The sequence below is a fragment of the Myotis lucifugus genome, unplaced genomic scaffold, assembly GCF_000147115.1.
Source record: "Myotis lucifugus unplaced genomic scaffold, Myoluc2.0 scaffold_151, whole genome shotgun sequence".
NCBI classification, from domain to species: Eukaryota; Metazoa; Chordata; class Mammalia; order Chiroptera; family Vespertilionidae; genus Myotis; species Myotis lucifugus.
The window spans coordinates 1,412,392-1,424,283 of NW_005871199.1; the positions used below are offsets into that span (position 1 = coordinate 1,412,392).

The 11,892-nt window shown below is 40.7% G+C and overlaps 1 protein-coding gene across 4 annotated transcripts; it reads left to right on the forward strand.

The window, feature by feature from the left end:
* The first annotated feature begins 755 nt into the window (after positions 1–755).
* On the forward strand, positions 756–7,406 carry LOC102434211 (U4/U6 small nuclear ribonucleoprotein Prp3-like). 4 transcript variants are annotated; one of them, XM_006095199.3, is made up of 6 exons: positions 756–857; positions 973–1,144; positions 2,073–2,191; positions 2,473–2,556; positions 4,448–4,509; positions 7,044–7,406. In XM_006095199.3, the coding sequence occupies exons 1-6, from the start codon at positions 827–829 to the stop codon at positions 7,188–7,190; spliced, it is 615 nt and encodes a 204-aa protein (XP_006095261.1). In that variant the 5' UTR covers positions 756–826; the 3' UTR covers positions 7,191–7,406. The 4 variants fall into 4 exon arrangements, with proteins under 4 accessions (XP_006095261.1, XP_023615063.1, XP_006095262.1 ...); XM_006095200.3 differs by having other exon boundaries at positions 762–857; positions 1,031–1,144; XM_023759295.1 differs by lacking the exon at positions 4,448–4,509 and having other exon boundaries at positions 7,044–7,182.
* Positions 7,407–11,892: the final 4,486 nt, after the last annotated feature.

Sequence of the window (11,892 nt, forward strand, 5' to 3'; positions counted from 1 at the left end):
AGAAGAAGGGAGAGAGGGACAGTGAGACAGAAACATAAATGATGAGAGAGAATCATTGATCGGCTGCTTCCTGCACTCCCCACACTGGGGATTGAGCCCACAACCTGGGCATATGCCCTGACCAGGAATCGAACTGTGACCTCCTAGTTCATAGATCGACACTTTACCACTGAGCCACACTGGCCAGGCGAAACCTATGTAATTTTATTGACCAGTGTAACCCCAGTAAATTCAATTTAAAAAAGAAAACAATAGCCCTGGCTGGGTAGCTCAGTTGGTAGAGTGTTGTCCTGATAAGCCAAGGTTTCTGGTTCGATTCCCCGTCAGGACATATACAGAAATCAACTAAAGAACGTATAAATAAGTAGATCAACAAATGGATGTTACTCTCTCCCTCTCTCTCTCACTCCCCTCTCTCTCTAAAAAAATTAACTAAAAATTTTTAAAGTTTCTTTAAAAAGAATAATAATAACTAAAAATAATAAAATAAAAATAATAAAAAACAAGGACATTTAAAAAATTAAGTTCCTTGTCTTTTATAAATTTAATGCATGCCAACTATTTAGATTAACTGTGTGAACATCCACAAATACTGAGTTAATTGTATGGTCTTTTCAAGGTAGGAGTTCCTAGAAGAAGTGAGTTTTCAGCAGATTTGAAATATGTAAACAATATGAATTGGTAGAGAAGAGAGGATAGGTTATCCCAGCCGGAGAAGCGATTTGGGAGATTGATTTCTGTCCTCTCTCCACTGCAGTGAGAATTTCTAATTTGATGCGAGTATTAGGAACAGAAGCTGTTCAAGACCCCACGAAGGTAGAAGCCCATGTCAGAGCTCAGATGGCAAAAAGACAGAAGTAAGTGCCATGGGGTTGGGTGGAAACCCAGGGCAGGTATTTTTCCCCAAACTTTACTGGGGGATCCACATTTGAAGGGAGGGGAGAGTCCTCCGTTGCTCTCTCTTTCCCTCAGCCCTGCCTCTGATCTTCAATGCCTTTCTCACTTGTGGATGTCCTTCCTGTCACGACAGAGCGCATGAAGAGGCCAACGCTGCCCGAAAACTTACAGCAGAACAGAGAAAGGTCAAGAAAATTAAAAAGCTTAAAGAAGACATTTCACAGGGGGTACACATATCTGTATATAGGTAGGTGTTCAAACTGGCAGCCTTTCCCTTAGAACATTTCCAAGTCCTTGAGGCAGAATCACTGTGGTCTAAAAGCATACCTAACATCAGCCCCTACTCCTTAAATGACCTTAGTGTAAAGAGTTAGTAAATCTTTTACAATGGTGAGGGTTAAAGGCTTACTCTTCTGTGTCTGAGGCTTCTTAGTGGACCAGTAATATTTCTGAAGAATGAATGAGTGAGTATATCTGTTCAGGCTAAGATGTGAACTAAAGATCATCTATGATTTTTGAAGCATAAAATACCCTATTTCTCCAGGAAGCATTAAAAGTTTCTTCAGTAACTATATCCTTATCCTGATGTATTGCAGTAACCTTTTACCGATATTCCCACTCCAAAATGCACTTTATACAGTGTAAATATTTTTTACCTTTGTGTTGATTTAATGTTTTTATTCTCTTACATTGAGTACCTGTGTGTCTTCTATTTTTTTAATGTTTTAGTAACTAGTTCTTTATTATAAAAGTGATATATTTATTATAAAAGTAGTGAATCCTTGTTCAGATTAGAACAAGGGGAAGTCCCCTTCCTATTCTCTATCCCTTAGGACCGTTCACTATAGATAATTGCTACTAACAGTTTTTCATGTATCCTAGAAATTTTTTATGGACAGCATTGTAACTAAATTCTAAGCATCTAGAGTAAATTTTGATTACATGTTATTTGTTTTAAGGTAGAGTGCTAGACTTTGGAGAAGTATAAGACAGTAGAAATATGTCTAGACTCATCAGTTCTACCTTTTAAGCATTAGTATACTAGTATTTGCTTACTCCAAAGACCTTTGTTTTTAGACAGAAAATCATTTTGGATTCATCTTTTTATTTGCCATTCCATTCAGGCAGCTACCGATGCTAAAATGAAAGCCATAACTAAACTTTCCCTTCTCCAGAGTTCGAAATTTGAGCAACCCAGCCAAGAAGTTCAAGATTGAGGCCAATGCTGGGCAACTGTACCTGACAGGGGTGGTGGTACTGCACAAGGATGTCAACGTGGTAGTAGTGGAAGGGGGTGAGTCTGAAAAAATTGAGGGAGATTGTCCCCAGGCAACCCTGTGCCTTGAAGTGATTAGCATGGTGGGAGAAAGGAGAAAAAGATACTATTTTAGAACCATACCTGGGTATAATATCCTGGGCCTCTGCTTTGTGTTAATTGGAGTAAAAGGCCCTAAGATATGATTCCTGGGATTGCTTCAGCTACCATATTAATGTCAGCATTGAATGAGCTCAGAGGTTATTTTCTACCCCACCATCTTCCACAATTTTGGCAAAACTCTTCTTTTCTGTTTCCAGGCCCAAAGTCCCAGAAGAAATTTAAGCGTCTTATGCTGCATCGGATAAAGTGGGATGAACAGACATCTAACACAAAGGGAGATGGTGAATGGGGGTTAGAGGGGATTAAGTGGGAGTTGGGGTGGTATTGTGTCCACTCATCAATTCCCCTCCTGACGTTCTTGCTAACACTGGATAATGTTCAGGAATTTTAGAAAGACCCATTAGGACTATGAATATGCTAGACATTCATACATGGTCATGTGTGCATTGTCTATTTTATCCTTTATTTTAAATCCTCACTTGAGGATGTTTTTATTGATTTTAGAGAGAGGGAGAACCATCCATTGGTTGTTCCTGTTTGGGATTGAACCACCATTTAGGCATGTGCCCTGACCAGGAATCAAACCCACAACCTTTTGGTGTGTGGGACCATGCTCAACTGACTGAGCCACATGGCCAGGGCTGTTTTTTAATTTTTTTTTTTTTAAGGGGTGGAGGGAGAGAGAGAGAAAAAAACATCAATTTGTTGTTCCATTTATTTATGCATTCATTGGTTGATTCTTGTATGTGCCCTGACTGGGGATCAAACCTGTAACCTTGAATGATGCTCTAACCTACTAAGCTACCCAGCCAGGACCTTGTCTGTGTTGTTTGTGTGTGTGTGTTTAATTTGAGAGAGAAACATTGATGTGAAAGAGAAACGATCAGTTGCCTCCCTACGTGTCCTGACCAGGAATCGAACCTGAAACCTTTTGGTATATGGGACAATGCTCCAACCAACTGAGCCACCCAGCCAGGGCTGTATTATTTTTTGATAAAAAAATTTTTAAGGGGTTGAAGGCAAAAAAAAAAAAAAAAGATTTTCAGATCAAAAAAGCTTCCTGCTTTGTTCAAGAAAATGTACTTTTCATTCTTTTCCCAACTTATCTTATCAAATATGTATATTTGAAATCCTCTTGGCCACCATTCTTCCATCAGTATTCATTATTTTCTTTGAAAACTTTGGTTGGCATTTAACATACAGAGAGCCTTATTTTTTTTACTTTATTTTACCTAACATTTTGGTCTTAAAGTATTTTTTAAACTTACAAAGTTTATTTTTTTAAAAAATATATTTTTATTGGTTTCAGAGAGGGAGTGGGAGAGAGAAACATCAATGATGAGAGAGAATCATGGGTCTGCTGCCTCCTGCACGTCCCCTACTGGGGGCCAAGCCTGCAACCTGGGCATGTGCCCTGACAGGGAATTGAACCGTGACCTCCTGGTTCATAGGTCGATGCTCAACCACTGAGCCATGGTGGTGGGGCACAAAGTATATTTTTTACTATAATTGACCTATATTTTGTTTCATAAGTGTTCCTATTTTTGTTTGATATATCTGCCCTCCTCCATTAGACTAAAACCTCCTTGAGAATGGACTCTTATGTTGGCATATGAAGCCTGGCTCTCAAAGTGCTCATGACAAGTTTTTATTTTTAATTGTTCGTTTTATTTATCTACTTATTCCCAGTATCTGGCACAACTCTTGACACATAGTAGGTGCTCAATAAATGTTTGTTGAATTAACTAATTTTCCTGCCTATTTAAAGCTTTCAGCCAGAACCGGTTTGGCTCAGTGGATAGAGCGTCGGCCTGCGGACTCAAGGGTCCCGGGTTCGATTCCTGTCGGGGGCATGTACCTTGGTTGGGGGCACATCCCCAGTGGGGGCGTGCAGGAGGCAGCTGATCGATGTTTCTCTCTCATTGATGTTTCTGGCTCTCTATCCCTCTCCCTTCCTCTCTGTGGAAAATCAATAAAATATATATATATAAAAAAAAAGCTTTCAGTCTAATTTGGGGTAAAGAGAAACAGAAGACATTTGATCCCAACTCATGGTAAAGGGTGACAATATTTAAAATAATTTGGGTAGATTTGAACATTGTTTGTTTAGAACCTAAATTTTGGTCTCTAGTCTATATCTAGAGCAAGACTTAGCTATATTGTCTTTTCCAGATGATGAGGAATCTGATGAGGAAGCTGTGAAGAAAACCAACAAATGTGTACTAGTCTGGGAGGTAGGTGATTCTTTTTTTTATTTAATATATTTTATTAATTTTTTTTACAGAGGGGAAGGGAGAGGGATAGAGAGTTAGAAACATCGATGAGAGAGAAACATCTATCAGCTGCCTCCTGCACACTCCCTACTGGGGATGTGCCGGCAACCAAGGTACATGCCCTTGACCGGAATCGAACCTGGGACCCTTGAGTCCGCAGGCTGACGCTCTATTCACTGAGCCAAACCGGTTAGGGCAAGGTGATTATTAAACACTGAAGCAGAACTTTAATTCTTGATTGTTTGTACTATTCAAATGGAGTGATGGAATGGTAAAATTAAGTAATGACTAATCCCTTAAGTAATTTGTGTTTCTTGATTTTTGGGGGGAGGGGGGAGGGAATTTATTGTTAAATGTTTGGTAGCAAATTCTAACTCATTATATTTTAGTTAAATTGAAGATCATGTTAGTATCTGCCATCTGGAAAAGAGTATGGAAAACCAGTGGCAAGATCACAAATTCTCAGTTGAGCTATTTCATGGTCACAGATGAGGCCTGTAAAGAGGGAAGGTAATTGTTGGGTTTTCCTTTGGACGGACACAGTAAAAGAAACACTGAACTTAATATAAAGCTGGGGAGTCTGGGCAGTACTACTTATTAGCTGTGCAACTGGGTGAGGCATGTTTAACATCCAATACTATTTTATGTAAATGTAATTTTTCCCTCCCTATTGTCAGGTATTTTGTTGTTTGTTTGAGAACCTAATTAGATTATTTATGTAATTGTACTTTGTTCATTGTAACTAAATCACTCTTCAAATAGAACTTTTTTATGATTATACAGTTTTTTCATTCCTGAAATCTTAGTGAAGCAGTATTAGTTCTGAAGAATGAATGAATGAATATGCTTATTCAGACCAATTTGTGAAGTAAGCATTGTTCTCCTGTTTTGAAGCATAAAATATCCTATTTCTCTAGGAAACATTAAAAGTTTTTTTTTTCTCAGTAGCTATCTGTGTCCTGATATAGTACAATAATCCTTTTATTCCCACTCCAAAATAGACTTTATACATTGTAAATATTTTTACCTTTGTGATTATTGTTTTCATTTTGTTCTTCTGTATTGAGTTCATGTGTACCTTCTATTTTTTATTTTTATTTTTTAATATATTTTTATTGATTTCAAAGAAGAAGGGAGAGGGAGAGAAAGATAGAAACATCAGTGATGAGAGAGAATCATCAATTGGCTGCCTCCTGCAAGCCCCACAATGGGGATCAAGCCCGCAACCTGGCATGTGCCCTTGACTGGAATCGATTTTGGGACCCTTCAGTCCTCAGGCCAACACTATATCTACTGAGCCAAACCAGCTAGGGCAATTTTTTAAATGTGCTCATGTATAGTAACTAGTTCTGTATTATAAAAGTAATGTTCTACAAAAGCAGTGAATGCTTATTAAAATAAATTCTAGCCCTAACGGGTTTGGCTCAGTGGATAGAGCGTCGGCCTGCGGGTTGAAGGGTCCCAGGTTCGATTCCGGTCAAGGGCATGTACCTTGGTTGCAGGCACATTCCCTGTAGGGGGTGTGCAGGAGGCAGCTGATCGATGTTTCTCTCTCATCAATGTTTCTAACTGTCTATCCCTCTCCCTTCCTATCCCTCTCCCTTCCTCTCTGTAAAAAATCAATAAAATATATTTTAAAAAAATAAAAATAAAATAAATTCTAACAAAGAAAAGCACTTACTGAAATAGTTCCCTTTTGATTCCCTGATTCTTTAAGACCACTCTTTTATTGGTAATTGCTACTAATTGTTTTTCATGTATCCTTCGTTTTTGTTTTTGTCTCATAAGTCCCCACCTGCATATTTAATATCCCGCCTTTTCATCTCTTCCATTTATCTGAGTGTCCTCAGAAATTGTGTCTCAGGTTCAAAAACAAGCCAAGTTCTGCTCTAGACTCCTTATTGGAGTCTTATCCCTGGAAGTCTCTTGAGGTAGCACTTTCTGACTTGTTGCTACTGGTGCCTTTTGTGAGAATGCGCTTCCACCCAGTGTCTTTTTCTATTGCAGTTCTCTGGAGGTCGTCCCCCTGGCTCCCTTTTCCCTCTCCCCCTTGTCCCTCTATTCTTCGTCACTGGGCCCCAAAGCCTCCTTCTTGTACACAGGGTCTCACTAAGTCTTGTGAAAAGAGTCCTTTTGGCCTCTGGTTCCCTAACACCTTTGTCCTAAAAAGACCAAATTTAGTCTTTGAGGCCTGGTGGGAGACAAGTTCATCCCATCTCACCATCCATAGTCCTTCCAGACTTGCTCTTCCACCCAAGCACCAGAGCACAGAACTCCTCTTTTTCCACTCAGTCAAAAAAGACCAACAAACCCGTATGCATAAATTCATGAAAACTCATGCAACATCCAAGGAGGTGGAGATTAGAATTTCTTTTTACCATCAAATCATATTCAGCTAGGCACATTGCTACACAAGTGCTTAGGTTTTATGAAAGAATATCTGATTTAAACTAGAAATTGCAGTGTCGTTATTACAAATTTTGTCTCTTTCTCAGGGTACAGCCAAAGACCGGAGCTTTGGGGACATGAAGTTCAAACAGTGCCCTACAGAGAACATGGCTCGGGAGCATTTCAAAAAGCATGGGGCTGAACACTACTGGGACCTTGCGCTAAGTGAATCGGTGTTGGAGTCTACTGACTGAGACTACTGCCAGCCCTTGCCTCCACCCTCTTGCCTATGTCTCTTTAGTCCTCTCCCTTATGCTACTTCCCAACCCAGCCCACTTGTGTGTGTGATCTCAGAACGGTGCCAAGCTGACATTGGGACAAAGGGAGAACACATTGCTCTCTTCCCCTGTCGGCCTGGTGCTGCCCTTTACTCCCCTTATGTGTATATGATTAAAGAGTTATTTTTAAAATTTGTATGATATTTTTCATACACTCATAGGTATTGGAGTTTGGGTCTTCAGGTGATCTTTTCTCCAGACTCCTAGCAATTGCTGTGGAAAAAGAAAATTTTGCCCTTGAAGCTTATGTATATATGAATGAATGAAAGGATGAATGGGTATATATTTTTGAGGTCTAATGGAAATTTTCTGGCCTCATCTTGGAGCAAGAGTGCTAAAACGGTTTTCCTGGAGCAGAGTGAAGCAAAAAGAGGTGTTAAGTAGGTGAGGGGGAAACAAATGAATGTCCATCTCTCAGCCTTCAATAGAGTCAGGAGGTAGACAGATTACTTCTGGTCTTGGCTAAGTAGTCATTTAAAAAAATATTTTATTTTAGCCCTAGCCGGTTTGGCTCAGTGATAGAGCATCAGCCTGCAGACTAAAGGGTCCCGGATTTGATTCCGGTCAAGGGCACATGCCTGGGTTGCGGGCTCGATCCCCAGTGTGGGGTGTGCGGGAGGCAGCTGATCAGTGATTCTCTCTCATCATTGATGTTTCTATCTCTGCCTCTCTGAAATGAATAAAATATATATATACATATATATATATTAAAAGTCTTTGTTCAAAATTTTTTTTATTTTAAAATGTTTTTATTGATTTTTAGAGAAAGAGGAAAGGAAAGGAAGAGAGAAAGAAACATTGATCGGTTGCCTCGTATGCACCCTAACCAGGGATTGAACCCACAACCTGGACATGTTCCCTGACCAGGAATCAAACTGGTGACCTTTCAGTGCATGGTACGACACTCAACCAACTGAGCCACACTGGCCAGGGCTAACTATTTTTAGCAGGAAATGAAGTGGATGCAGAGGGAACATTGAAGGAGGATATTATGGGTCAATTTGTAAAGTGGAATGGGAATTTAGCGTTATTTCCTCTTTTTACTGATTTTAAAAAATCCACAATCCTTTTCCCACTGATAGGTCTTCAGAGGCAATAATGCATAGAGCCATCATCTATGATAACAATGCCTTCTGAATTTCTTCCTGAAGGACCAACCTTTTAATGATGGGATCCATGTTTTTAAACTTTCAATACTCAGTCAGTTTCTCAGGAATCATCTCTAGAAGCTCCTCAATGTCATGCTCATCTACACCCAGGTTAAAGTTGTTTACTATTTCAACCATAGCCTTGTTGATTTTTGTTTTGTTTTTTTAATCCTCACCTGAGGATATTTTTTCCATTGATTTTTAGAGAGAGTGGGAGAGAGAGGAAAAGACAGAAATATCGATGTGATAGAAACACATCTATTGGTTGCCTCCTGCACGAGGCCCGACCAGGGCCCGGGCCAGGGAGGAGCCTGCAACCAAGGTACGTGTACTTGACCAGAATCGAATCCAGGACCCTTTGGTCTGCATGCTGATGCTCTGTTCCCTGAACCAAACGGGCCAGGGCACCTCGATGATTTTTATAACCTCCTTATCCTTGGGAAACACTTTCACATCATAGATGAACTTCTTTAGTGTCTTCTTAAAGGATGCTGTTCATACACTCCTTTGTTACCTCACCCCAAGCCCAAGCCAAGTCCTTGATGCAGTCATAGATGTAATTCTTCCCGAATTGCATTAGTGTCTTCTCAGTGTCTTCCTCAGTTGCAGCAATAGCCTGGGAAAAGGTCCTCTTCAGGTAGTAGCCCTTAAAAGCTATTGTAACTCCTTGATTCATTGGTTGGATCAAAGAGATAGTGTTTGGAGGGAGAAACACCATGTTGCTATTGAGATGAAGATCACCAATAAAAAGAGGATGTCTGGGAGCACTATCAACAGTAAGCAAAATCTTGAAAGGTATATTCTCCAAATAGTATTTCTCTATTTTTCTGGTATAGCAATTCAGGAAGAGCTGGTCATCCATGACTTGTTACTGCTTCTGTAGTACACTGGCACTGTATGCTTTTTGATATGCTTGAAGGCCATGGTGGTCTCACTTTGCCAGATCAAAGGGAAAAATATACTTGGGTGAGGTTTAACAACAAAAACTAAATAGGTAGGTGGTGTGGAGAGCTACCATATGACCCGGCAATCAGGGGTATCTACCCAAAACGTTTGAAAACATTTATTCATGAACATATATGTACCTCTATGTTTATTGCAGTGTTATTCATAGTGACTAAGACGTGGTTAAAGCCTTGTCCTAATAACGCCAAGGTTGTGGGTTCAATTTCTGGTCAGAGATATTTTTCTCCACTACAGTTCTGTCTAGAACCTCACTTCCTGGGCAACCTCATCCATCTCATCGTTTTAAAGATCCATCTATATACTGAAAATTTTTAAATTTATATTTTCTACCTAGACCTCTCATGAATTTCATACTTACATATTTAATGCCATTTATGTGTCTGATAGCTCAAACTCAAGATATCCGTACCTGAAATCCTGATTCCTACTCATTTTTCACATGACTGCTCCTTTCCCTCTTTCCTCCCCTAGTTCATCTGAGAAAATGGCCATTTCATTCTTCTAGTTCATACATATTTCCTCTAAGTTCATTCAGTTCTTTGGTTGTCTGGGTCCTTTAGCTGCCCTTCAACTTAGGGTCTTCCTGAGCTGCGTAGAAAGACCTATCACCTTCTGGGACCAGGAAGGTAACAGAGGTGGTGGTCCTTGTCCCAACATACACACCCCACCCTTTGGGGCTTAAATGTTCTAAGACTTCTAGGGGTACAAACCTGTATCTTCTAAGGGTACAAACCTGTATCTTCAAGATTTATAGCTCATTATTCTCCCCTTGACTAGCATGAACTTTAAACTCATTTGCAGTGTTCTTAGATTCCAGCATTTCCCCTGGAAACTCTTCTGTTTCTGTTTCTCTCCAGTGGGCCTATGACTGCCCCCCAGTTTCCCCTCCAGGGCCTGGGGCTTCTCCTCCACCCTTTCCTTGTCTGGATTATTCCAACAGCCTCCTTAACTAAGTGTTTCTGAAGTCTTGTTTTTTTTAATCTTCACCCAAGGAGGGCAGATATTTTTTTCCATTGATTTTTAGAGAGAGGAAGGGAGGGTTAAGGTGGAATGGAAAGAGAGAAAGAAACATCAGTGTGAGAGAGATACATTGATTGGTTGCCTCACCCATTTGCCCCCACTGAGGGCAGGGATCAGGGATCGAACCTGCAACCTAGGCACTTGCCCTTGACCTGGGATTGAACCCATGAGCCTCTGGTGCACAGGGAGACACTCTAACCATTGAGCCATGCCAACCAGGGCTCTGAAGTCTATTTTCTTTTTTTTCTTCTGAAGTGTATTTTCAACAGCAACCAATGTGATCTTTATTTTTTTTTATTTTATTTTTTTTTTTTGGAGAGTGGGAGGGGGAGAGACAGAGAAACATCCATGTGAGAGAGACACATCAATTGATTGCCTCCTTCACTTGTTCCATCCAGGGCCCAGGCCAGGGAGGAGCTTGCAACTGAGGTACATGCCCTTGACTGGAATCGAACCCAGGACCCTTCAGTCACAGGCCGCTCTATCCACTGAGCCCAACCGGCTAGGGCCCAATGTGATCTTTTAAAAATATTTCCCATGTAATTTTTCTGCTTAAAACTCTGCTTAGAGGGGTTCCCATCTCAGAGTTAAAAGCCAAAGCCCTTATAGTGACCACTTAGACCTCTACCACTTATCCGCTCTCCTCTTCTAGCCACACTGGCCTCCTTGTTCTTTCTCTAATATGTCAAGACATTCCCATTTTAGGGCCTCTGCACTTGCTGTTTTTTACAGAGAGGAAGGGAGAGGGATAGAGAGTTAGAAACATCAATGAGAGAGAAACATTGGTCAGCTGCCTCCTGCACACCCCCCACTGGGGATGTGCCCGCAACCAAGGTACATGCCCTTGGCCAGAATCGAACCTGGGACCCTTGAGTTCGCAGGCTGATGCTCTATCCACTGAGCCAAACCGGTCAAGGCTGCACTTGCTGTTCTTTCTGCCCTTCCCCCATATCTGCTTTATTATCTTGTTATCAACATTCAGATTGACAAGGAGAAAATTATGAGATAACCTAAATTAAACTACAGCAGGCCAGAGGGTGGAAGGAAGAGACAATTAGAGGTTAAGCAGTTAACATCTGTAGTGCAAAACTAACAAAAGACTGCTTGTACTCAGTGTACTTGGGACTTCTGGGTGACTATTTCCAAATTATCTAAAAAGAGAATAGCTAGTTTGACCAATTTCTTACCTCCCCCATCCCCATTTTGAACCCCAGGAGTCTCTGCTTCTTGTTTACACATGAGTTTTACAGACTCTTGTGGACTCCGCTGCTGCTATCCCAGCTTCACCTTCTCCCATCCCCTTTGTCTATAGCTAACGTAAATTATTTAAGAAGGATTTGTTTTGTTTTTTTGTTTTTTAAATTTCTTTATTGGTTAAGGTATTACAAATGTGTCCTCATCCCCCCATTAGCCCCCAACCTCCCCCCCCCCCCACCCGTGTTCTCATCCCGCCGTTGTCCATGTCCATTGGTCTAGGTTATATG